This window comes from Phragmites australis, chromosome 23 (genome assembly GCF_958298935.1).
Source record: "Phragmites australis chromosome 23, lpPhrAust1.1, whole genome shotgun sequence".
Classification (NCBI taxonomy): Eukaryota; Viridiplantae; Streptophyta; class Magnoliopsida; order Poales; family Poaceae; genus Phragmites; species Phragmites australis.
In genome coordinates this window covers 4,299,370-4,322,754 of record NC_084943.1, presented here as the reverse complement: position 1 = coordinate 4,322,754, position 23,385 = coordinate 4,299,370, and the positions used below count along the sequence as shown (strand labels likewise).

General features: G+C 43.5%; 1 protein-coding gene across 1 annotated transcript; it reads left to right on the top strand.

Annotated features, from left to right (window-relative positions):
* Nucleotides 1–14,121: 14,121 nt before the first annotated feature.
* On the top strand, nt 14,122–14,801 carry LOC133906455 (putative lipid-transfer protein DIR1). The gene has a single exon (XM_062348370.1). It carries the CDS (start codon nt 14,194–14,196, stop codon nt 14,503–14,505), a length of 312 nt encoding a protein of 103 aa, XP_062204354.1. The 5' UTR covers nt 14,122–14,193; the 3' UTR covers nt 14,506–14,801.
* Nucleotides 14,802–23,385: the final 8,584 nt, after the last annotated feature.

Below are 23,385 nucleotides of genomic sequence, written 5' to 3'. Positions count from 1 at the left end.
AATATACATGGCATGGTAAGCGAGCAACTCAAGCAAACAGATTCATTTACTGCCATGACGAAGATAGCCGATGCACCAAGAGGCAAAAGAGACATTTTCCTTAGTTTATTCGAGACTTGAGCAAATCTCAGATTAGAGAAGAATATAGTCCATGAGTTCCATCTAACAATATATAATTTGGTTTCTTTGTTGCTAATTGTAACACCCTGAATTTTAGCATATAAAAATATAGTAAAATTCGCTCCAAATTAAAACTTTTTCTAATTATTAAGCTAGTATAAAGCCAAGGAAGTATATATTTGATGTATATATATACTTGTATGTATATATTCAAATATATTATTTTGGCTAAGTATTTCAAAGATCACTAAGTTAATTTCTAAATTAATCGTTGCATAAATTGAGCATATGCATTTTGGTTTATTGGTTCTTATGGTTCATTGTGTGGCGATTCGATATTGAGGTTCTCTCAAATTCGAATCCATTTTAGATTTCTCGTCAATTCCCTAATTCAATTTCAGATCCGAATTCAAATACTCCTATTTGAATTTAATCCCAAATATCTCCAAGACAAATTCATATTTAAATCCTCATTCTGAAATCATGTCAGTTGAATCTCATTTTGATTTACTCCGATCCATATTCATCTAAATCCTAATCGAATTGCATTCAATCATTCGAGTTATAGTCCAATTCAATTTCCCAATTCATTGATTTACCCAAATCCCGATGCTTCCCGTTCAAATATTATTCCTAATTCAAATACCCTTATTTGAATTATGCCAAACTTTGTTTCAAATCCAAATTCGATTACTCTTTTTGAATCAATCTCAAATCCAGATTCATCAATCATTATCGATTTCGTACCCGCATGCAATTCGCATAACTCGCATTATATTCAATTCATGCCAAGTTCAATCATTTGCAAATCCAATCTAATTCAATTCAAATCATTCCTTCAATGACCATTCATCCGTTTTCGAATTCGAATACGTTTATTCAATCAACATGCAATTTGAATCCTCGTTATAAAGTCTTGTCAATTTCCAATTCAAATCCAAATTGAATTGCCAATCCAATTCAATTTAAGTCATTTCAATTTCTAATTCAAACTCATTTGAATTATTCCAATTTAGTTCAATTTAACCTATTCAAATTAAATCATTACAAACTCAAATACATCAATTGGTTACACAAATATCTCTCTCATCTCTCCTTCTCTCTCCTCAGCCCATCCCCTTCCCCATGCTTCTCTCTGTTCATCATGCACAAAAGTCCTCTCAGCTCACCGTGCATCACACCTCCCTCTGATCTTTCGCCGGCAACCAAAGCCAAATTGGCTTCTCTTCCTTCACCTGCAAGCGTCCTCCCCCCACGCCATATACACAGCAGCAGCTCCTCTGCTCTCCTCCTCCTTCACACACACAGGCATACACATCACAGCCGAGCTCCGCCACGGTACAAGGCCGCCGCTTACAGCCACTGTCGTCCCAGTCGGCACTGCCGCGCCACCGACCGCCATGCGCGCCAGCTCGCCATCGGTGAGCCTCCCTCCGCGCTCCCTTCCTCTTCCCCGTGCTACGCATCCCGCCAGCGCGCTGTTGCCGCCGTGCGTGCCATCGCGCGCACTGTCCCAGCCGCCCCGGTGGTGCTTTGCGCCGCCGGCCTTCCTCTGCTTGACGCGCCGCCCCTACCGTGTCATCGCCATTCATCCATGGTGAGTTCCCTACTCTACTCACCCTCTCCCTCTGTTCAGCTCCGCCCGAATCCGAGCCACCGGCTCACGCCGCCATCCCGTGCGCGCCGTCCGCCTATGCCACCGTGCTGCTCCCTTCCTGAGCGCTGTCCGCGCACCGCGTTCCACCGCGCCGACCCGCCCCGCCCTGCCGGCCTCACGGTCGCCGCTCCCGTGCGCTCCACGCTGCCCGTGGCACCGCCGCAGTGCGCGTCGCGCCGTCGAGCGCCAGCGCGCGTCGCGCCGCCGTCGCCGCAGCGCGCTGCTCCTTCCCGGCTTCTCGCGCCCCACGCCGCGCCGTGCCGCTCGGCTGGCCTGAGCTGCTGGTCCGCCTGCGCCTTCATCGCCCCGGCCGACCTTCTTCTCCGGCGCCTCCCTCTGCTCCACCAGCCCGCGCGCTGCTCCGACCACCTCCGGGCGCGCCACCCTCTCCGGTCGCCTCTTCCTCTCTCCCGGCGCTGCCCAACTCGAGCAACCGCGCAGCGCCGCCTTCATCGCCCCGGTCACCCCTCTTGCCGTCCCGCCACCGGCCTTCCTTCTCCCTGGCCGGATTCTCCTCCCTCCCCGGTCGCTCGCCAGCCGCCCCGCCCGGCCGACCACCTCCCTTCCGCCGCCGCTCCCTCTCTCTGGCTGCCCCTCACTCTGCCTCTCTGTGCCACACGGGAAAAGGGCCGATCGGCCTTATCCTTTGGTGCCCCCCCTCTCACCGGTATGTGGGCCCCACGGGCCAGTCCACCGGCCTGGCCCACGGTGGACCACACAGCCGCAGCCCACACCGGTCCACGGACCATGAACCGAGTCCATCCAAGTCCGGTTCACGGTGCACCCACCTCACAACCTCCCTCCGGTCCACAGTCCCGCGGACCGAGTTCACGGAATAGTCTCCCTTTTTAATTTCCTGGAATTATTCTTTTCGGTAAATCTTCCGATAGGCATATCTACTCTGTTTTAACTCCGATTTTGGCGATTCTTTCGTCGATATTCCTCTAAAATCATAATCTTCATCCATGCCAAATCTTGTAAATTTTGGAGTTCATTTAATTTTCTCGTTTGGTAATTATTTGTATTGCGGCATTTGATCTAGATTTAGATTTTCTCCTTTAACAAATAAAGTCGAGTTTAGATAATTCCATAAATGTGTTTGAGATATAATCATGTTTAAGTTGCTTATATTAATCTCATTTAAGTGTAGATTAATCACCATATAAGTTAAAGGATAGTTTTTAGATTAATCTTTTAATCAATGTTGCAATATGTTGTTATTTCATGTGATAGGTTATAAGTTAATCTGAGTTCAATTAAGGTGATAAATTAACCCGTGTAGCGGTTAAATAAATAAATACATGTTAATAGAATATGATAGAATAATTTAACATTGGTAATTAATTAATTGAATAATCTTTTGATAATTAATTAATTAGATTCAAAGGATAGATTAATCTAATTAATTAATTGCATGTATGCTTTTATGATAGCAATAAAATATAACTTAGTGTGGCAATTAAACAACACTAGGTAATTAAGGTTAGTTGCTAAACGACCATGTTTTAGTGCTATAAATTACAGTGTTTAATCTTCACACTTAAGCACTTATAATTGTTTAGAGTTATACTTATGAATATATGTATACATGCTCACATACATATAGACGTAAGTATTACATATATATTCATATCTGTACACGTGCACTCACCTACACGTAGAATCTCTAATTGTCGTCTTTCGGCAATTAATCTAATAAGAGTTCACCTAGTTAATCGTGATTTGTTCATGTTTTCTCTTAAGTTGATAAAACAACTAGGTTAATAGCTTAGCCTAGCTTCGCTATATTATCCCGTTATTCTCTGTGTACTAGCTTCGTGTTGATTAGAGTTGCCGATCGTCTTCCGCTAGATTTAGCTTTCGTCGTTTTCTCCGTTGTTCTTCCGCTTTGGTATTCTATTGGTTTTGTTCTGGTGTTCAATTGCTTAGTCGTTGTGTGCTTTTTGTCGTTAATCTACGTAGGCTCGAAGTCGAGGTTCTAAGCAAGAACGCGAGAAAGGAACTGAAGGCAAGGTCCAACGATGAAGAAGAATCCCAGGAAACTCAAGAGACAAGACCAATCTTGAATTGACCTTTCAGGAAGGCAAGTCCTATTTCCTTGATCATACTGAACCTATGTTTTCGAATAATATATATGATCAACTAAAATCGGACTTATTATCGCATGTGCTACATATTGCATTTTCTTTCAAACTACTTGTAGTAGTTAACCCTATCAACACTGCCATGCCATACATGTCATCATCCAGAATACATATCACCCTAGGAATACCTGTTGTTACATATATTAACAATAGACGACACCTTGATATCTAGCTTGCTTAGGATAAAATACGTCTCCTCGGAGATATTGCTTTTAAAACACTTCTCTTCGGAGACAAGATTTACTGTTATCAATGATAACTCATATACCATATTTCCTTGATGGTTATGAATTCCGTGATGGTCGGGAAATCCTTGATGTCGTGTGGGACATGGAAGGTGATGTGTAAAAATAGGTGAAAACTGTTTTGGCGCGGGCAGGTAGAGTAGTCCTCCGGGGAGGATGCTCATGGGGGCTTGAGTTACATGATGGTATTCATTGCCCATGAAGATGCCTAGCCTGGCCGCTTAAGGACCGAGTCTTGCGCCGTCGTGCTTAGCCATCCCGTGCAACCATGCGTCCTGTATGGGCAGGACTTGACTTTTTCTTCACTGGACTGAGTTGGGCATCATACCAGGAGGCTGAGAGCAACGAGCAGCCAGGGGTCTATCTGTCCCGCTGTTTGGAGGTTCAGGGACCGGCTTAGGCTTAAAAATGGAGGCTGACCTTCGGAACATGCAGCTCTGGAACTTGGCGTGTCTCGTGGAAAAGCCCGGCAGGAAAGGTGTTTGGAGAGTCTCGGTATGATTCGCTCCTCCGCTTGCAACGGTTGGAGGCTGAGCATATCGTATGGGTAAAGCTGTACAACCTCTGCAGAGTGTAAACCTATTCGAATAGCCGTGTCCACGGTCATGGACATGCAAAGCATCGACCTCACTTGAATAGACTCCGGGTGCGTGCGTCTTAATGTGTAAGTGTGTGGACTAGATGTCCGTGTGATGTGGTTCCTGGCTCGATCCGCCAGAAGCTGTGTGGTACTAGAGGTACACCAGATGTGATAAAAGGGACTGCGGAGTGAGGTATAGCCCCTCCCAGGACTGAAAACCCCCCAGATACAACTTGTTACCCTGGTTTTGGTTTTAAAACTATTTCGACAGCTTTACTACCAGGTCACCTTCTAATACGTTGGGGACTTGAGGTGATACTCAGTACCAACAGAAGATGCCTGTAGTTGCTTTCAAAAGCTTCGCTACATTTATTTCAAAAGGTTAACAGTGGAGAATATAACTTGATATCTGCATAAAACCTGCTTTACGCTTAAAACTATGTCGTAAAGCCTTATCCTTGAAATATCCATTATGCATGTATCTACCTCCTTGAAGTAGTATAGGACTTGTTGAGTACCTTCCGTACTCAGTCTTGTTGCTTTCAGATTGTTGAGTTGGAGATCAACCTCAACCCAGATGAAATCGAAGAGAAGAAGTCTAAGGTCGCGTCCGCACCCGAGTTGCCTGTGGCATTGGGTTGCACCGTCGTTTCGCTCCGCTGCGCTGTAGGCTCTTCTGCCTGGCTGGTTTGCTGTGGATTCTTGTCCACCAAATCATCTTTTCTCTTTTCAGGTATTTATTTTACTTATTTGTATTCGAAGTATGTATTTGATATCATTCTGTTGAATTCTGTGCGTATCAGCTACTTGATCCAGGGACTGATACAGGAGGCACAGGGGAACCAGGGTTCGGGGTCCTGACACTAATCATGGCTATGGTACCTGTTTGTCAAACATCGATGGACGATTTCAAACCCGAGCACCGGTGTTGCTTTAGACTGCCATGGATGTGCCAGCAAAAAACATGGGAATCCATGGCTCAACAAAGAAACCATGTTGGCCTGCACGAAACAGCACATTCTGATCACCAATTTGATACAGCAGCACGCTCAATAATAGCAAAGCAAAATTGCATGAAGAAATTAGAGGAATAGAGAAATGAGCTAACTCAATAGTTGGAGAAGAATGGCTAGATGATGGTCATAGAACTGCTCGAATTCATGGATCGCTGAGCCCTGACCCAAAGGGCATTCAATGGACTGCCCTGCTACGACACTATCTGCCGAATCATCTCCGGCACTCCATGTGGCAGCCTTGCATGATGGATTGGTGGGACGACAGGATCTGAGAAGCGGCTTAACAATGATGGTAGACAATCGAGCTGATCTGGAGCCAAAGAAAGGGGGTTCACCTTGCCCTTCCCGTAAGTAGCAGCGGTGATGGAGAGGACCGCAATAGTCATCTTCCTGCACTACATTGCCCCCATCATCGTAAGCATCCCTGCACCGCTATAGGTGGCGGACGGAGAAGGGCGGCGCCAGGAAGAGGCACCTTTTGAAACAGTGCTTCAAACTCTCCATGACAGCAACAAAAACATACAAGAAAGGATTCAATCAGATAATATTTTTCTAGACCTGACAAAAAAGACTTGTCACTCAAATAATAGAAGAATATGAAACGTGGAGAATTAGCAGCTCAAACCTATATAAATAGCACGGAGCATTGCTTGCAAATTGCTGACATCTGAGTGCAACGAAGACAAGAATCTTGCAAGGTCTTCTCCATCAAGAGGATCCTTTGCTTCAGCCATATGCTTCTCTAAAACTTATTCTAGTGCTATGGTATACGAATCATCCCTTGACTGAGCCTTATGTACAAGGTTGTACATCATGTCAGTGACTTTGGATATTGCGGAAACAATGATCAATTTTCTCTCGGAAGAATCACCAAGAACTATGTCAGCAACACTCTGAATTCTTTGGGGTGTTCCCATACAGGCTCCACAAACTTGTACACAGACCACATATCACCTTTTGGAAGATAAGTATTCGCTTCATCTTGTTCGACTAAAATAGCTGCTACAAGCAAAAAGCATATATGTAAAGAAAAGCATCAAATCTTAGCTGGTGACATTTTCAGGGTGAGAAAAGTTTAAAATGGTTGTGCTAAGGATATGAAATTAAACATTGGCAACGCATGATGGAAGGCAGAACAACCAGCAGTTGGTCTGAGCAAATTTGTCGAACGATGTCTCTGCAAACTTACTTGAGACTGACCTATCCTGAACAAGATAGCAACGGAACAAACAGAAATATTAACTTAATTTTTTTTCAAGGTGTAACTGACAGGAGTAGAACTGGTAAAGGAGTACATGATCCAATAAAACCCAATGAAGACAGCATAACAGGAGTTTTGAAGCTAGTTACGCTGGATAAGATTAGAAATGTGTGTTACGACAATTATATGATAGCTTTGAGAACATCAGACATTAAACGATGAATATGCAATTGAAGCTTGCAAGGCCAATTGAATGGTCAATATGTGATTGAAATTTGGCCGTGATAAAATAAGTCATCTAGCTGAAAAGAAACTTTATTAATGCACAAGAGAATTCTCAGCACAGAACACTACCTTAGGGAGCCTCCCAAAGATCGGTATTGACTTAATTCATACTTCCAGCATTGTGAAATAGCTGCCATGTCAACCAGCATAAAATTAACACAATGAGTAGAAAGATTGAAAGAATGGCATGTATAATATTTAATACCAGACTCTCTTTGTTTCTTTCTTTTTTGAGAACACAGATATCAGATATTAGATGTCATAAAACCTTATAAAATCTTAGAATGAAAAAAGAGTAACAGAAATGCACAATGCCCAATCCATCCTACAAGATATAGCATGGAAACAAAAATCGGTCTTCACTAAAGCTCACAATTATATGTAATAAATTTAGAAATACATCAATTTTCATCTACTTATTTCGGAGCTTATCAAGACCGGTATTATGATGCACAAGTTTCAAGTTTGTGCATCCATGCTCCCTATATTTATGGCAGACCTCGAACAGTTTGGACTATTTCTTAATCCATAACTCCCATGGTTCCTGACTTGCCATTTTTATTGCATAAATCCAAACAGATGGATCGCCCATTTCGTAGTTTTGGCCATTTCCAAGTTGACGTTGATACAAACTTCATGGCCTGTCCAATACCAACTCTAACTGAATATCATTAAGGTAGATTTGCACACAAAACAGAGTAGCAGCGGATCCAGACTTACGTTCTGCGGGGAGGGGAAACGATAGGAGGAGGAGGAGCACGGTGCTGAAGGCAAAGGTGTAGCGGCAGTGGCCGGGGTTGGAGTAGGAGACACCAGGGTAGGCAACCGCTACAAGCACGGCCAGGTCCCATCCCGTGTAACAGAGGGCCCTCGCGAGCGTGTGGGCGAAGCGATGGGCGACGCGGAGCACGTTCCGGATGATAGAGTCGAATACGCCCGTGAAGAGCATGGCACCAACGGTGTCCCTGCCACTACAGTCGACTCCCATCGGCGGCGGGGCCAGCGCACGGTTGTGGCGCGCCTCAAGCCGTGCGTTTCCATCATCGAGCGTCTCATGCTCCTGCCGCAGCGTGGCAACTACAGAATCCTTGAGGGTGGTGATGGGCGGTGTTGAAGTTAGGATCACCCACTTCATTAGCAAATAAAACAAAAGGAGATATGGTGGCGACATGAGGGGATTCGGCGGCGACGTGAGGGGATCATGCCGCAACGCGAGGCGATCTGACGGCGTGATGTGCACTCGGTTGGGGCTCTGATCCATGCCATCGCTGTCAGATCCGCCTACCCCGCTCGCCATCGTCCCAATCGGGCGCCATCCCAGCTGGATCCGTGCCGCCCGTTCTGATCCAGCATCGTTCTTATCCACTTCTTACTTAAACTCATCATTCTCTTGTACAATGAGGTTGTTAAATGATTCTGCAACAACATTCTCAACACAAATCTCATTGAAAAGGGGTGAACTAGATAAATCGATTAAATCATCACAAAAAGTAAAAGCATCTACCTTATGATTGTAATTAAATTGTAATTAAATAGAGAGGTAGATTGCATCAAAGGGACCTTAGTTTGAGATTCAATGCACTCAAATTTAGCCTTAAGCTCATCATGCTCCTTATTTAGCAAATTAAATTTGCTCAATAATTGTTCATAATTGGAAACAAGGGTAGCATGAATGTCATTAAGTGCATTGAATTTCTTAAGCTCTTTAGATTGTTTCTTAAGGGCCCTTTGTTGCTTATTGATCAAATGAAGGAGTTCATCATAGGAGGGAGAATCCTCATCAGATTCATCATCACTTACATTACTATCCATACCTTTGGTCATAAGGTATTTGTGAGATGTCTTGCGTGATGACGACTTGTGTGATGATGACCTTGAGAAAGAGCTTTTCTTGGAGGGTGGTGAAGCTTTCATCACTTGAGCTTGACTCTTCATCATCACTAACCTTTGTCCCTATGCTTGCGAATGCCTTGGCTCTTCCCCTTGTCTCCCTCTTGTTCTTGGTCTTCTTCTCCTTCTTGATATGATCAATTGTGTTGACCAAATCTTCAATGGAGATAGGATGATCAACCTTGGCATTGATCCTCTTCATATTCTTCTCTATATTTGAGAAGAGCTTGGCAATCTTAGGATCAATTTCTTCATCACTTGATGTGCTTTGATCATCCTCTTTATAGCTCTTTTCATCTTGATCACCATCATCTTCACTTGAGCTTGACTCTTGCTCCTGTCTCCTCATCCTTGTCTTCATGTGTTGGCATTGAGCTTTCTTGCTTGTGAGAGCAAGGTTCTTGATGTCGGATGAGGAGAAGTTTCCACCCCCATGTTTATTGTCATCGCATGATCGGTGATCTTGCGAAGCACTTGACTTGGATTTATATTCTTGATTTCATGGTTGTTGTAGATGATGGAGACAACTTGTACTTCGGAAGAAGATCTTGAAGTATTCTTTTCACCACTTGATCATCTTCAATTGACGTCAAACCTAGCCCATTGATCTCATTAACAAGAATGTTGAAACGAGAATACATATCATTAGCACTTTCATGAGGTAGTTGCTTGCTGTCATTGAGCTTAGTAACAAGCACATGATATTTCTCATTGTACATATCCTTTGTGCCTTCATGTATTTCAATGAGACTAATTCAAATATCATGTGCATTAGTGAGAATAAACACGATTAAATACATAAACACATATAGATGATAAAAGGATACTCTTTGCCAATGCATCTAATTGCCTCTCCTTATAGGTGATGTGTTACCTCATCCCTTCCTCAGTGACTCTCCAAACATCTAATTCACCGGGGAAGTTTGTGCTGCCTCTCCTTGTTGGTGATGCGTTGCCTCATCCCTTCCTCAGTGACTCTCCAAACATCTAACCCTCGGGCTTGTAAATAACAAGTCATTAGAATTTTTCACCAGGGAAAGTTTGTGCCATCGAAAAGTGGAGCACTATAGGAATACATCCCAACCCACAACTCACTAGGTGGTGAAGCCTAACCAATCACAATGAGACTAAGGCTCAAATGCCACTTGAATTGGCAAAACCTTGTGAAAGGTGTGAATCTCTAACAAAAATTATAGACCTAGATGTGAGCCCTGGCTCCGATACCAATTGAAAGGATTGGTGACATCCTAAGAGGGGAGTGAATTAGGACACTTAGAATTATTTTGGCTCCAAAAATAACACAAGATAAACCTATATCAATTTCTATCTAAATGTGTTCTAAGTTTATCTAGTGTGTCTACTCTACCGATCAAAGTACTTGCAACCAATCTAAGAAGGTAAATTGCAAGAATGTAAATGCAGAAACGTAAATAAGGTAGAGAGAGCAAACTCGGTACAAGAATTTTTTTTCCCGTGGTATCGATGGCATGAATGCCACCCTTAGTCCACGTTGAAGCTCCACAAAGGATATGCTCCCAGTCGGCACTCGGTCATGACTCTTGAGCCACCAAGTTACAAAGACAAGGTCTCCACCCAGATAAGCCACCAAGCCACCAAGGCAAGGTCTCACCACTAGCCTCTCTTTCAGTTCCTTACTGCCGTGATCACTTCAGAGCTTGAACCACCAAGGAAAGGGTCTCCTCCCCGCACAATCGCCATGCCGCCGCTCCACACCAAGTCACAGGGTCAACAAGCTTGCTGGGGTGAGTCACTAAGATTCCACGGTATCAGCGTAACACTTGGTACAAGGTTGGATCGCTCCTTGATCCACCCTCTTCGCAGCAATTACCTAGCAACACTCTCTATAGGCCTACAAGCACTAATCACTCACTAATCTTGTGCTTAATTGCTTTAGATAATCACATTAAGCATTTTGGTGGCTTGGATGTCTTCTCAGGTGTACATAAACTTCTCTGGACTCCAGCACCTTCAAATGGCCGAGTGGAGCGGTATTTATAGCATCAAACCCACGCACTAGTCATTAACCTAATGGCTCAGAAAAGTTGTTAAATCCAGATAATTCAGTGAGAACACTAGTACTAACACCAGATCATCCGATGAGTACACTCTCACAAACTAGCCGTTAGAACCTCACTCAACCCTCTGTGAATACCAGACACTCCAGTGTATACTTTATCTCCATCACTGGACTATCTGGTGAGCTATCCTGAGCCATCCGAGCCTTTCCTTCTTCACTATGTAAATTGCTTCGATGTTAGCATCCGGTGCACATCACTTCATCACCGGACTATCTAGTGAGTTGACTTCAACCAACCAAGCCAATACAGCCCTCTTTGGACCATCCGATGCCTTGAACTTTGTTCTGCCTTTTTGCACTATTCATTATCTAGTGTGTGCAACACATTGATTACCAGATCATCTGGTGCTTTGATTTTCAACTTCAATGGTTGCAACCTTCTCTGGACAAAATGCTCCAGTGTGTATCTTCTTTGATCACCGGACCTTCCAGTGAGGTATTCAGACGTCTCTCTCCTTTGTCAAATATGCTTCGGTAAGTTTAACACCTAGAGCACCAGACCATCCGATGAGGCAAATCTTCTTAGGACTTCTCCAATTCAGTTAAATTTTGTCCCGGTTGTGGTGGCTTCTTCATGTATTGTATCCATGAGACCTATTGATATATATTATTGACAAACATGTTAGTCTGAGTGACTATGTTGTCATTAATCACCAAAATCACATTCATGACCTAATAGGGCCATTTTTGCTGCACTCTTGACCTGCTTCATGCTGATGCATTCGTAGTTAGTCAGTGGCTGACTTGAAGCTACTCCCGTCTGTTTAACTTTGGCTATATTTATGAAAAAAATTATGCTATCTTCAGGCACAAAAGGCTTTGGTGAAGGTGCTGGAGAATGGAAAAAAGCCATTATACTAGCCTCGACAATCTTTTTAGTTTGCTCAGCATTAAGTGAATAGACATCCTTGGGTCTCGCCAACTTCTTAGATGGCACTAATTTCTTATATGATGTCATCTTCTTGGATGTGGCGGAACTTGATCATGTTTTCTGAGATGATGGCTGGCTGCTTGAAGGTGCTGGCTTCTTGAACAGTGGACTTCTTAGAGGTGATGGATGAGGTGATGGACTTCTTCTAGAAGATGGCTGAGGAGAGGGAGATCTACGAGGCGACGATGACCTAGGGTATCGTAGAGAGTAGAGGTTCTCGGGAGCTGTCCCTGGTGAAAACACTATATATGCCTTCTCCCACGTGATGAATGTGTGCTCGTTCTCTTCTATAGTGTTTGCCCCTCCTCTACAGGGTAGTCCACCTCAACATGACGGTGATGGTCAATTGCCTCATCTACTTCGATCATAGCGTAGCCCTCCAGTATCGAACGTCCGTGCAAAAATTTATGGGCACCGTTGGGATAAGATATGTCGGAAGCCACTTTGATGGTAATATTCTTAGCACCAATGTATAGTTCACATAGTGTCTATGCTGTGATATGATTCATAGGATAAGTGATGGAGTCAACTTCTGGAACTGAATTAAGAGCTGTGAGGTTCAGGCAGCGCAGAACCATCTGTCTTCAGCTTTTCATCGTCTGGCAATCGCGTGATTTTCGTCAGACTTCTTCGCCGAGTGTCAGTGATCGAGCGCGTGAGGGAGCGATTGAGTGCCTGATTCCAATATTACTAACTAAGCCCCTGGCGTGTTCCCATTGCTCAGTGCGTCCAATCTTTGAAAGAGCTATATCACTAATCATGATTTTCACTGATCTTTTCTATGCATAAGTGGGTGGCCTGGCCAAGAAAGAAAGAAATCTATATCATGCATTAGCGTGATCCAAAAACTACAATTTTATATAGTGCGCTTGCTGCGCCACATGCCATGTAAGCTAGTGCGCGCGCATATCATGTGTTGTGCACGCACTATGGAGAGGTCGGCAAATATATTTTGTTACTTTTTTTTCGCTTTCGTTGATCATGATAAGTTTGTTACTTCTGGTAGTCCCTATCGTTCCGATGTACCGATTGATCGGCAATTCGGCACAGCACTGTCTACTGTCTTCTCAGAGATCGAGCTCAAATAGAGTGTTTGCCATCACAACGGGGTTCCATCTACGGACGAACTAGTCAAGGAAAGCTGCCCCAAACATTCAAAATTGGGGTTATCTATATCATTATAACCACATATTGGAAATATGAAAATTATATATATCATTTTATCGTGAAAGGTATTTTCATAATTGCTACGTGAAAAATAGGTAAAGAAGACACAAAATTAATGACAGGTCGTAACGTGACCTATCACTGATAATAATAGTGACAGGTCATAGTTGTGACCCATCACTAATGATGACTCATCAGTGATAGGTCATCATAGGCTAGTTATTAGTGATAGGTCATCCTAAAGTAGCCATCAGTGATGGGTCAAGTTGTGACTAGTCATCAGTGATAGGTCAAGTTGTGACTTGTCACTAATGACAGTATTTTTCTTTTATTTTTCTCGTGCAGCACCTACCAATGACTTTATTGGTGATGAGACACTGTTATGACCCGTCACCAATGACTTATGGATGAAATAGAAGGAAACTCTTTTTTCACATAGTGAATATTAAAGTTTTATTGGGCTTTATAAATATATTACAATAGAGTTAGTGGGTCCAAATTGTGTTTGGAGACGTACCTAACACTGTCCAAGGAGGAAGTAACTATTTACCGGTCGTCATGAATTCCCTTAACTTAGATACCTAGTCTTAAAATAAACCAGGACCAAATGGTATCTATCACTTTTGTTTCATTTTGACGTAGAACATGTGTACAGCTGGGAATCACATTAGATCAAAGAAACGTATCACAGGACACTTAAAAATATCTGTAAGTGCATGGCGCAACATGTCCCACACTGTGCTCGTATAAATAGGACCTCACACCAAACTGTCTCCTCACACTAGCTCAAGCAAAACATACATAGAGCCGAAATATCAAAACAAACGATACCAGCTTTAGCAAGAAAACATAACACCTAATGACGAAGACTCAGGCATTAGCAGCACTGCTCCTTGCCGTGGTGGCCATCGCCACAATGGATGGCGCCCACGCCATCTGCGGCATGGCGAACGAGGACTTCAAGCTGTGCCAGCCGGCGGCGGCCGTCAACGACCCTACTGACAGCCCGTCGGCGGATTGCTGCGCTGCGTTGGGGAAGGCTGACCTGGGGTGCATCTGCCGGTACAGGGGCGTCGCTGGCATATGGATGAGGATCTACCACATCGACCCCAGCCGCGCCATGGCGCTGCCGGGCAAGTGCGGCCTCACCATGCCCACCAATTGCTCCTGATGACAGAATCGCACGTACATCGACCTCGACGCTGGTCCGTTTGGATAAATAAATGGAGCGCGTGAAAAAGGCTTCGTGCTCCTCCCGTTGTTATTTGGTGTGATTATGTGTGTTTGATGAATGTGTGTTTGTCCTAGCTTGGTCAACGTACGTATGCACCCACACATGCGTGCATGTCAGTTGTCAAGTGTGTATTGTTGGCAAGTCGCGGACGTGCATGGACTAGGGATGGTGAAAGTTTACCTTGGTGTTTTGCGTGCCTCCAAATAAAAATCGATGACCTTTTTCTTGGTAAACCCTACAATTTGGTATATATAAAAATGTGTTTGCGCGCTCGTATGACTTTTATCTGTTCGATCAACGCCACAGCTTATTATAGCATTGTGAATTACATCTGCGCATGCAGAGCAACAAAGGCGAATAGCAAGAGGAACTAAGCGTTATTAATTTCTCAAGAATAAAAAAAAAATCACTAGTTCATTGCTCATGAATCTCGCACTACTAAAGAAATTAATGATGTTTTTCAGGAGCAGATTAGCTCAGACCGACTATAATAGTTCATTACAGTCAATTATAGCAAGAACCAACTATGATGCATTATAATTTGTCCAAGTCATGAACTAACTGTAATATTTGGACTAATATAATCGATTCCAAATAAGAGTCTATCAGGTTTCTAATGAGATATTTGAAATCCATAATATTCATACAAAGTCGGGTGAAAAAACTATGTATATGAATATTTTAGCTCTCAATGAAATATACAATTTTTTAGTTGACAACATTTTTATTTGAAGTAATTTTGATGACCAAATAATCATCAAAAGGTTTTAACAATAAGGGTCAAAGGAAAAAATAAACCATTACTCTCAGCAATTCGAGATAGATACGATGTGACGATGACTACTAGATAACTACTATATCCGGATACCTTAGGGTTTCCCATAACTCTCGAGATATATCTCTATCTCTAGAAAGGTTATCACTAGATGAAAGAAATCTGATCATAGGAGCCTAAGGTATCTCATAAATCAAGGAAATTTATCTGTAAGAATGATAAGGAAGATTTCAAAGGACGTACGACGCCCCTCCTATATATATGGAGCTTGGGGATCCTGTGGAGGATAAGTTATTAGAGGTTGCACAAGGTACAAGCCATTACAAGTAGAGCAATTCAAGCAAGAAAGTCACCGACTAGGTTTAGATCCATCTAAGAAAGCCGCACCTCTTTTGTAACAGGCTCTGATCAATACAAGACAAATAGGATATAGGGTTATTATTCTAAGGGAGGTTCGAACTTGTACAAAAACCCTCTGTGTATTCCTGTGATTCATCTACTAAAGACATCCCCCATCTTTTTCACAAGTTCGTAAGATCGACAGTTCACCAATCATCAATAGCTAGTGCCGTCTGTGGGGATCATGATAATAGACGTTAAAGATTCTAACAGAACATATCATCGACTACACCAGCATCAGGACTGGTTTTCCAGACGAGGAGTTCTATGACAACTTTACCCCTCCCATCGACGAATTGGTGATCGATCGCGTGAACTTCGATGAAGAGCTTTTTGGCAACGACTCTAGTGATAAGGTAAGTTAATTTATGGATTAATGTGGCAAGGATTACGAAATCAAATTTGAACCACTCTATTGCCAAGATAATGGTGAATGCCCTATTCACCAAGTCAGGATATTCCTGTGCAAAATCTAACAATATGTATTGTAAAGAGACCTATCCGGAGCAATTCGATGAAAAATCCATAATAGATCTAGACGCTTCCTCTAGGAGAGGTTACCCTTGAGAAGTCTTTGCCATTGAAGATGGGGGTGATGATCTAGGTTATCATGACGACGACCCAGCAAACATGCAGGGCCCTCCTGCTTTGGGTCTAGGTGATTGCGAGCTTAACACACCACCCAGGAACCTAAACCCTAATGGTGCACCAGTTATACTGTCTCTGAACTATCAAAAGAGGGCCAAACGCTTCAAATATATGACTGATAAGAGGCTCCTCCTTGTACAAGAGACCCTCGTGCGTCTGCCAACCCCAGCAGGCAAGGATTAGATGAACTTGGTGATCGACCTGACGAAAGAGGTTCTCATACAGGTCGAGAATTCCCATCAGGCCCTAGTCAGAAATAGCGCTAACCTGGATAGATCATGCAATCCCCTATCACGAGATGTGTTGGATTCAGAGAGGCATAATTTCGGAACAAGGCTTCCCGGGATGGCAACCGGGTGAATAACTATCATCGAGCTTCACTCATCAAAAATCATCCGATCAACAACTTGTGCAAGGTCATCGATAGCCAGTAGTGATGCCTCAGGACCCTAAGGGGGCATCATCCACCTCTTGGCAATCTGACCAAGAGACATCCCGACATCGTACAAGTCGAGGCCGATCCGGACTCTCGTGGAAAAAACTTTTGAGGCTTCTAGAACCAAGTAGGGCACCATAAATGAGTGCCTGGGCTTCTCTGCGGATCTATGAAATGTAAAGTGGCCAGCAAGGTTCCGCCCCGGATCAATCGAGAGGTAAAACAGGAACACTAACCCTATTGAGTTCCTCCAGATCTATACCACGGCCATCCAAGCGGCTGGTGAGGACAAGAATGTAATGGCAAATTACCACCCCATAGCCCTTGAAGGGGCAGACAAAATATGGATGACCAATTTATCGCTAGGGACAATCTACTCATGGGAGCAGCTTTGCGACGTGTTTCGAGCTAACTTCTAGGGTATGTATGCACACCCCAGCATGAAAAATGATCTCCACCGTTGCGACTAGATGGAGAATGAAACCTTACGTGAGTTCATGCACCACTACAGTGATTCCCAGAACACGATCCCTAAGATCATAAGATCAGCGACTATGATGTCATCCAGGCGTTCACCCTAGGGGTTAAGAGATGACGGTGTGTTGAAGACATCACTAGAAAGGAGCCTGAAATGGTCAAAGAGCTCATGGAGATCATTGATAAGTTTGTCAGGGCTGAAGATGTGCTCCTTTACATCAAGGAGAAGACACAGGGCATCAAGCGTCCTCAACCCGGTCTCGATGGTGTCAAGGTCAAGAGCATGCGCAAGAAGAACACGACGTACATAGGGAGGTTCGTCGGTGTCTTCCATGGGACCTAAGTCGACGTCCTGTCCGAAAGGAGGTAGCACGTCGAATTGATTGTAGTCTTCCTCGTCAATAACATTCTCCACTCCAACAATCCTTCTTTTTCCTTGAAGAACCACGTGGCACTCATCCTTGTTGGCCGGGTCTGGGTCCTTAACATAGAAGATCTACATAACATTATTCGCAAGTAAATGATTCTTCTCTGTTCTTCTCTGCATCCAACGAGATTTTGGTCCACTGTAGTCATACCGTACTTGTCGATCTTCACACCCCCTGGGAGTCTGACCCATTGGCACCAGAAAAGAGGAACCTTTAACACTCCATAGTCGAGCTCCTAGATCTCCTCTACAAATCCATAATAGGTCTCCCTATTTCCATTGCAGTCGTAGGCATCTATATGGACACCGCTATTTGGGTTGGAGCTCTTATTATCTTGAACTCTCGTATAAAATGTATAGCCATTTATGTCATATCCTTGGAATGTGAGGATTATAGTAGATAGTCCGTGAGCCAACACATTCAACTGAGCACACTCTATCTGCTTATGCATCACTTGTTTGCGTAACCAAGTGCCAAAATGATCTTTGTGCTCTCGCACGATCCAAACATCAAACTTCCCTGGGTTTCTGGTGTGTGTCATCTTTTGGTGTTCTTCGACATACGGGTCCACTATAAATGATTGTTGCAGAACTGCGAAATATTCTTGCGTGAATAAAAATAAGGTCATTAGTGCAGAATGAGTTTGCACCTATCGTCCCTTTCCCCTGTAGCCTCCCCTCATGGCGAGATACATGCACACCAATCGATTTGAGATTCATGTAGTCGACGTAGAAATCAATGACCTCCTCGGTTCCCCAGCCCTCAACCATGCAGCCTTCCGGCCAATTTTGGTTACAAACATGTTTCTTTAGAACTCTCATGAACCTCTCGAAAGGGTACATTTGACGCAGAAACACGGGGCTAAGAATCAGTATCTCTTTCACAATGTGAACAATGAGATGCACCATGATAACAAAAAATGATGGAGGGAATAACGCCTCAAGTTGGGATAGAGTCTCGACCACGTTTTCCTACAGCTTATCTAGCTTGGTTGGGTCGATGGCTTTCTGTGATATCGCGTTGAAGAACGAACATAGCTTTATGATTGGGTTTCAGACCTTCGATGGCAGAATACATGTAATTGCAATTGGAAGCATATGTGTCATCATCACATGACTTCATGCCAGTTAATTTCAAATATTTCATGTTTACTAGTCTCTTTATGTTGGCGGAGTAACCCGATGGAACTTCGATTCCATGCAAGCACTAGCACATTGCAATTTTCTCCACCTTGCTCATATTGTAGCTAGTGGGACCAAGATATTTGTCGCTTTCTTCCATATCTTCAGGATGTAGATCCTGTCTAAGCTTCAAACATTTCAGATCCTTCCGTGATTGGAATGTATCCTTTGTTTTGCCAGGTATGTCTAGTAACGTACCAATCAAGCTAGCACACACGTTCTTCTCAATGTGCATGACATCGGTTGCGTGTAGAACCACCAAATCCGGCCAGTAAGCTAAGTCATAAAAGATAGATTTCTTTTTCAACATAGGAGCTCTAAGATTAGATTTCGGAACCGGTGTACTCCCGCGTCCCTTTCCAAGGATAACCCTAAGTCCCTTTACCATGTCATATACTTGTCTCTCAATACGATGCTTAGGAGGTGATCGAGTCTCAACTTTCCCATCAAAAGCTCTCCTGTTTCTGCAGTACGGGTGATTCTTGCGAAGAAATTTACGATGACCTAGGTACACCATTTTTCGACTATTCTTCAGCCACAAGCTCTCTGTTTCATCCAAAAAATGCACGCATGCACAGTAGCCTTTGACAGTCGATGATTTGGAAGGCTACCGTGCATGCATTCATTGCTTGGATGAGACAGAGAGCTTGTGGCTGAAGAACAGCCAAAAAATGGTGTACCTAGGTCATCATAAATTTCTTCGCAAGGATCACCCGTACCGCAGCAATAAGAGAGCTTTTGATGGAAAAGTTGAGACTCGATCACCTCCTAAGCATCGCACTAGGAGACAGGTATATGACATGGTAAAAGGACTTAGGGTTATCCTTGGAAAAGGACGCGGGAGTACACCGGTTCCGAAATCTAATCTTAGAGCTCCTATGTTCAAAAAGAAATCTATCTTTTATGACTTAGCTTATTGGTTGGATTTGATGGTTCGACACGCAATCGATGTCATGCACATTGAGAAGAACGTGTGTGATAGCTTGATTGGTACGTTACTAGACATACCTGGCAAAACAAAGGATACATTCCAATCACGGAAGGATCTGAAATGTTTGAAGCTTAGACAGGATCTACATCCCGAAGATATGGAAGAAAGCGACAAATATCTTGGTCCCACTAGCTACAATATGAGCAAGGTGGAGAAAATTGCAATGTGCTAGTGCTTGCATGGAATCGAAGTTCCATCGGGTTACTCCGCCAACATAAAGAGACTAGTAAACATGAAATAGTTGAAGAGTCTCGCGTGGCCTATTCAGCTTCTAGCAGTCTTTAGTAAATTGGCTATTACTCCTTATTGGGAAGTTGAAATGATGAACTGTTTGTTGGGTGTGAATTTAGACTTGATTATCTTTCCAACCATGGTTATTATGCATGCCAAATCATCACAAGCTTGGTCGCATGACTCGTGGAAGTTGAAGCAGTTGTCACAAGACTGAGAGTGTTGAAGGTTGCAGAGGTGGTCGAGACCCCCTCTTTGTGGTCGACGAGGTAGTCGACGAGATTGATCGCTTCCTCTTCATGGTCGCTATTTCTTCTTCATGGTCGAGTATCTTGCTGCACTGCTCGGAACAGGTCAAGGAGCACGCGACGCTATTCGGAACTGGTCGAAGAGCACGTGGCGCTACTCGGAGCTGGTCGAGGAGTATGTAGCGCTACTCGGAGCTGGTCGAGGAGCATGCGGCGCTACTCAGAGCTGGTCGAGGATTACGTGGTGCTGCTCCCAATCAATGTCCTTCTCTTCAGGTGTAAACCTTAGCAAAACAAATATACAACATTTAGGTAGTATAAAATTCTCATCATTATTAAAGTTTAACTCAGTAAGAAGCGAGTTCACCTCTTGTTGTATCTTTTTTGGCACGGCTTCGTGTAATTGGCCCTTGTACTAGGGGTGAAGCATCTTGGTTTACATGACTGGTTGGGATGTCCGCATCATCCTTCCCTCTTGAAAAGGAGTCATCCTCGACTCTGACTCATCTTCATCTATGAAGGGTGACAAATCAGCGACATTGAATGTTGTGCTTACACCATATTCTTCAGGAAGCACAATCTTGTAAGCATTGCTAGGCGGAGCGAATCCGGAAAGATTGCCTCAGTTCGGATTGTTCTCTGCAACTCGGGAACATGAAGTTGAAATCGCTAGTAATCGCGGATCAGTATGCCGCGGTGAATATGTACCTGAACCCTGTACTTTGGCTAAGACTTTGAATGGTCCATCTGCTCGAGGCATCAACTTGGATTTACACTTGTCTAGAAAGCGTTCCTTGCGTAGATGTACCCAAACCAGATCACCCGGCTCAAAAGTTAGCTTCTTGCGATGCTTGTTGCCCTTCGCAGCATAGCGTTTTGTTTTCTTCTTAATTTCTTCCTTAGTCTCTTCATGTATCTTCTTGACATATGCAGCACGCCTTGAGGCTTCCATGTTACTCCTTTCCTGCAATGGTAGAGGCAACAAATTATAGGAGCAATCAGTTTGAATCCTTATACAATTTTAAATGGACACATGTTAGTGGTAAAGTGTACTGCCCTATTATAAGCAAATTCCACATGTGTTAAGCATTCTTCCCACTCTTTCAAATTCTTCTTGATCATTGTTCGCAATAGCATTGAAAGTGTTCTATTCACCATCTCAGTTTGCCCATCCGTTTGTGGGTGACATGTTGTGGAAAACAGCAACTTTATTCCAAGTTTTGCCCACAACGTCTTCCAAAAGTAGCTCAAAAATTTTGTGTCGCGATCTGAAATAATTGTCTTTGGCATCCCATGTAATCTCACAATTTCCCTAAAAAACAGATTTGCTATATGGGAAGCATCATCGCTTTTATGACACGGTATAAAATGCGCCATCTTTGAGAATCTATCAACAACAACAAAAACGGAATCCTTTCCCCTCTTAGTTCTAGGTAATCCCAACACAAAATCCATACTAATGTCCTCCCAAGGAACACTCGGAATAGCTAGGGGGGTTATTCCTAGTATAAATACCCCCTTGTATCACTATTATAGGCAGACTTTTGATAATCAAAATATAAACCCCTTTGTTCAGTTGTGTGCTAACAAATTTAGAGAGTGATCTCTACCCCTTTGCTCTTGTGGTTTCCTCGTGGAATTACAGAAGCGGTTGTGCCATCGGCTCCCAATTGGTGCTCCTAGTCCGTTGATTCTAGGTTGTGTTGGTTGATTCTTTGAGAGTGTGGTTTTGCGAATCCTCGATTCAGGTTACCGGTTAAAGACGATGGTTGGCTTCGAGTTTTATTTGCCAGGTTGCACTGTTATCTGGCTGCTTGCAGCTAGTTATCTTGTTCGTGATCCTACATCGTGAAGATCGGGACACCATCCGTATCAATGTGACAAAGGTTCCCTATCGCGTCCTTGAGTGGCCGGGGGCTACGACACCTCCCACTCATGTGGGACCTAGGGTTGACATGATTAAGCTCCCTGATCAATAACGAAATCATCCTACCCTAGTCGGAGGAGCAAGCAAGTAGCACTAATCATGTTAGATTATCAATATCTCCTCAGTATCAAGTCTCCAAGAAGTCCCACTGTTTTCATTTAGATTATTTTTTGTTTTTTACTAACAAAAGAATAAGTTTCTATTTCCAAGCACAAGATTCAGAAGAAAGCCTAAGCGGACTCGACGACTCTCTGGCTAGCCACCGTGGTGGTTCTGAGTGCTACTCGGAGCTATGATATTCTGTGCCAAGTTCCCATCACATTTTCTATTTGGGATCTTTTCCGGCGCATTCGGGAGCTATTGGTGTGAAATACCAGGAGAGTTGGCGCTCTACACCGACAAAGGTACTCAATTTTCAAATGTCATTTTGATCTTTTGCTAGAAAAGGAGGAAAGATTCTTTCACCACCGCGTGAAATCTCCGCTACGATAGTTCAACTTTCAAACCCGACCAATGGCAAGTCTTCTCCTCTTTGTCCTTTTGCAAGGATAGGATGATATTTTTTAGGCAACTCAGAGATCGTACTTGGATGAAATACCTTCTCGAGTACTTGCTTGAGAACTTGGAGGCATTCGGAATCCCAAATAGATGGTATGAGAATCCAGATAACCGAATTAGATGTATCATCCTAATCGAAAGCCTAAGTCTTACTCAATGATGCAATAAATAAAAAGTACTTATCTTTGCTGACCAAGTGTTTGACCTGTCGAAGCCTAATTTTACATATTGGCAGGGGGCTTGACGTTGACCAATAGGTAATTATCATACTCGGATGCCCTAGGGTTTTTTGCTATTCTCAGAGCATATCTCTATCTTCAGGAAGGGGATCCCTGAATGAATGGAAACTATCAGTAGGAACCCAGAATATCTCATAAACACGGAAGTTTATCTTAAGAACAGGAAGGAAGACTTTAGAGGACGCACGATGCCCCCTATATATATGGAGCCTGGGGACTCTGCAGAGGATAAATCGAATAAGTGGCATAAGTCGAACAAGTCTCTCTACAAGCTACAAG

Excerpts from the sequence above, each read along its gene's own strand:
- LOC133906455 (XM_062348370.1), top strand. The coding sequence starts at position 14,194 with ATGACGAAGACTCAGGCATTAGCAGCACTGCTCCTTGCCGTGGTGGCC.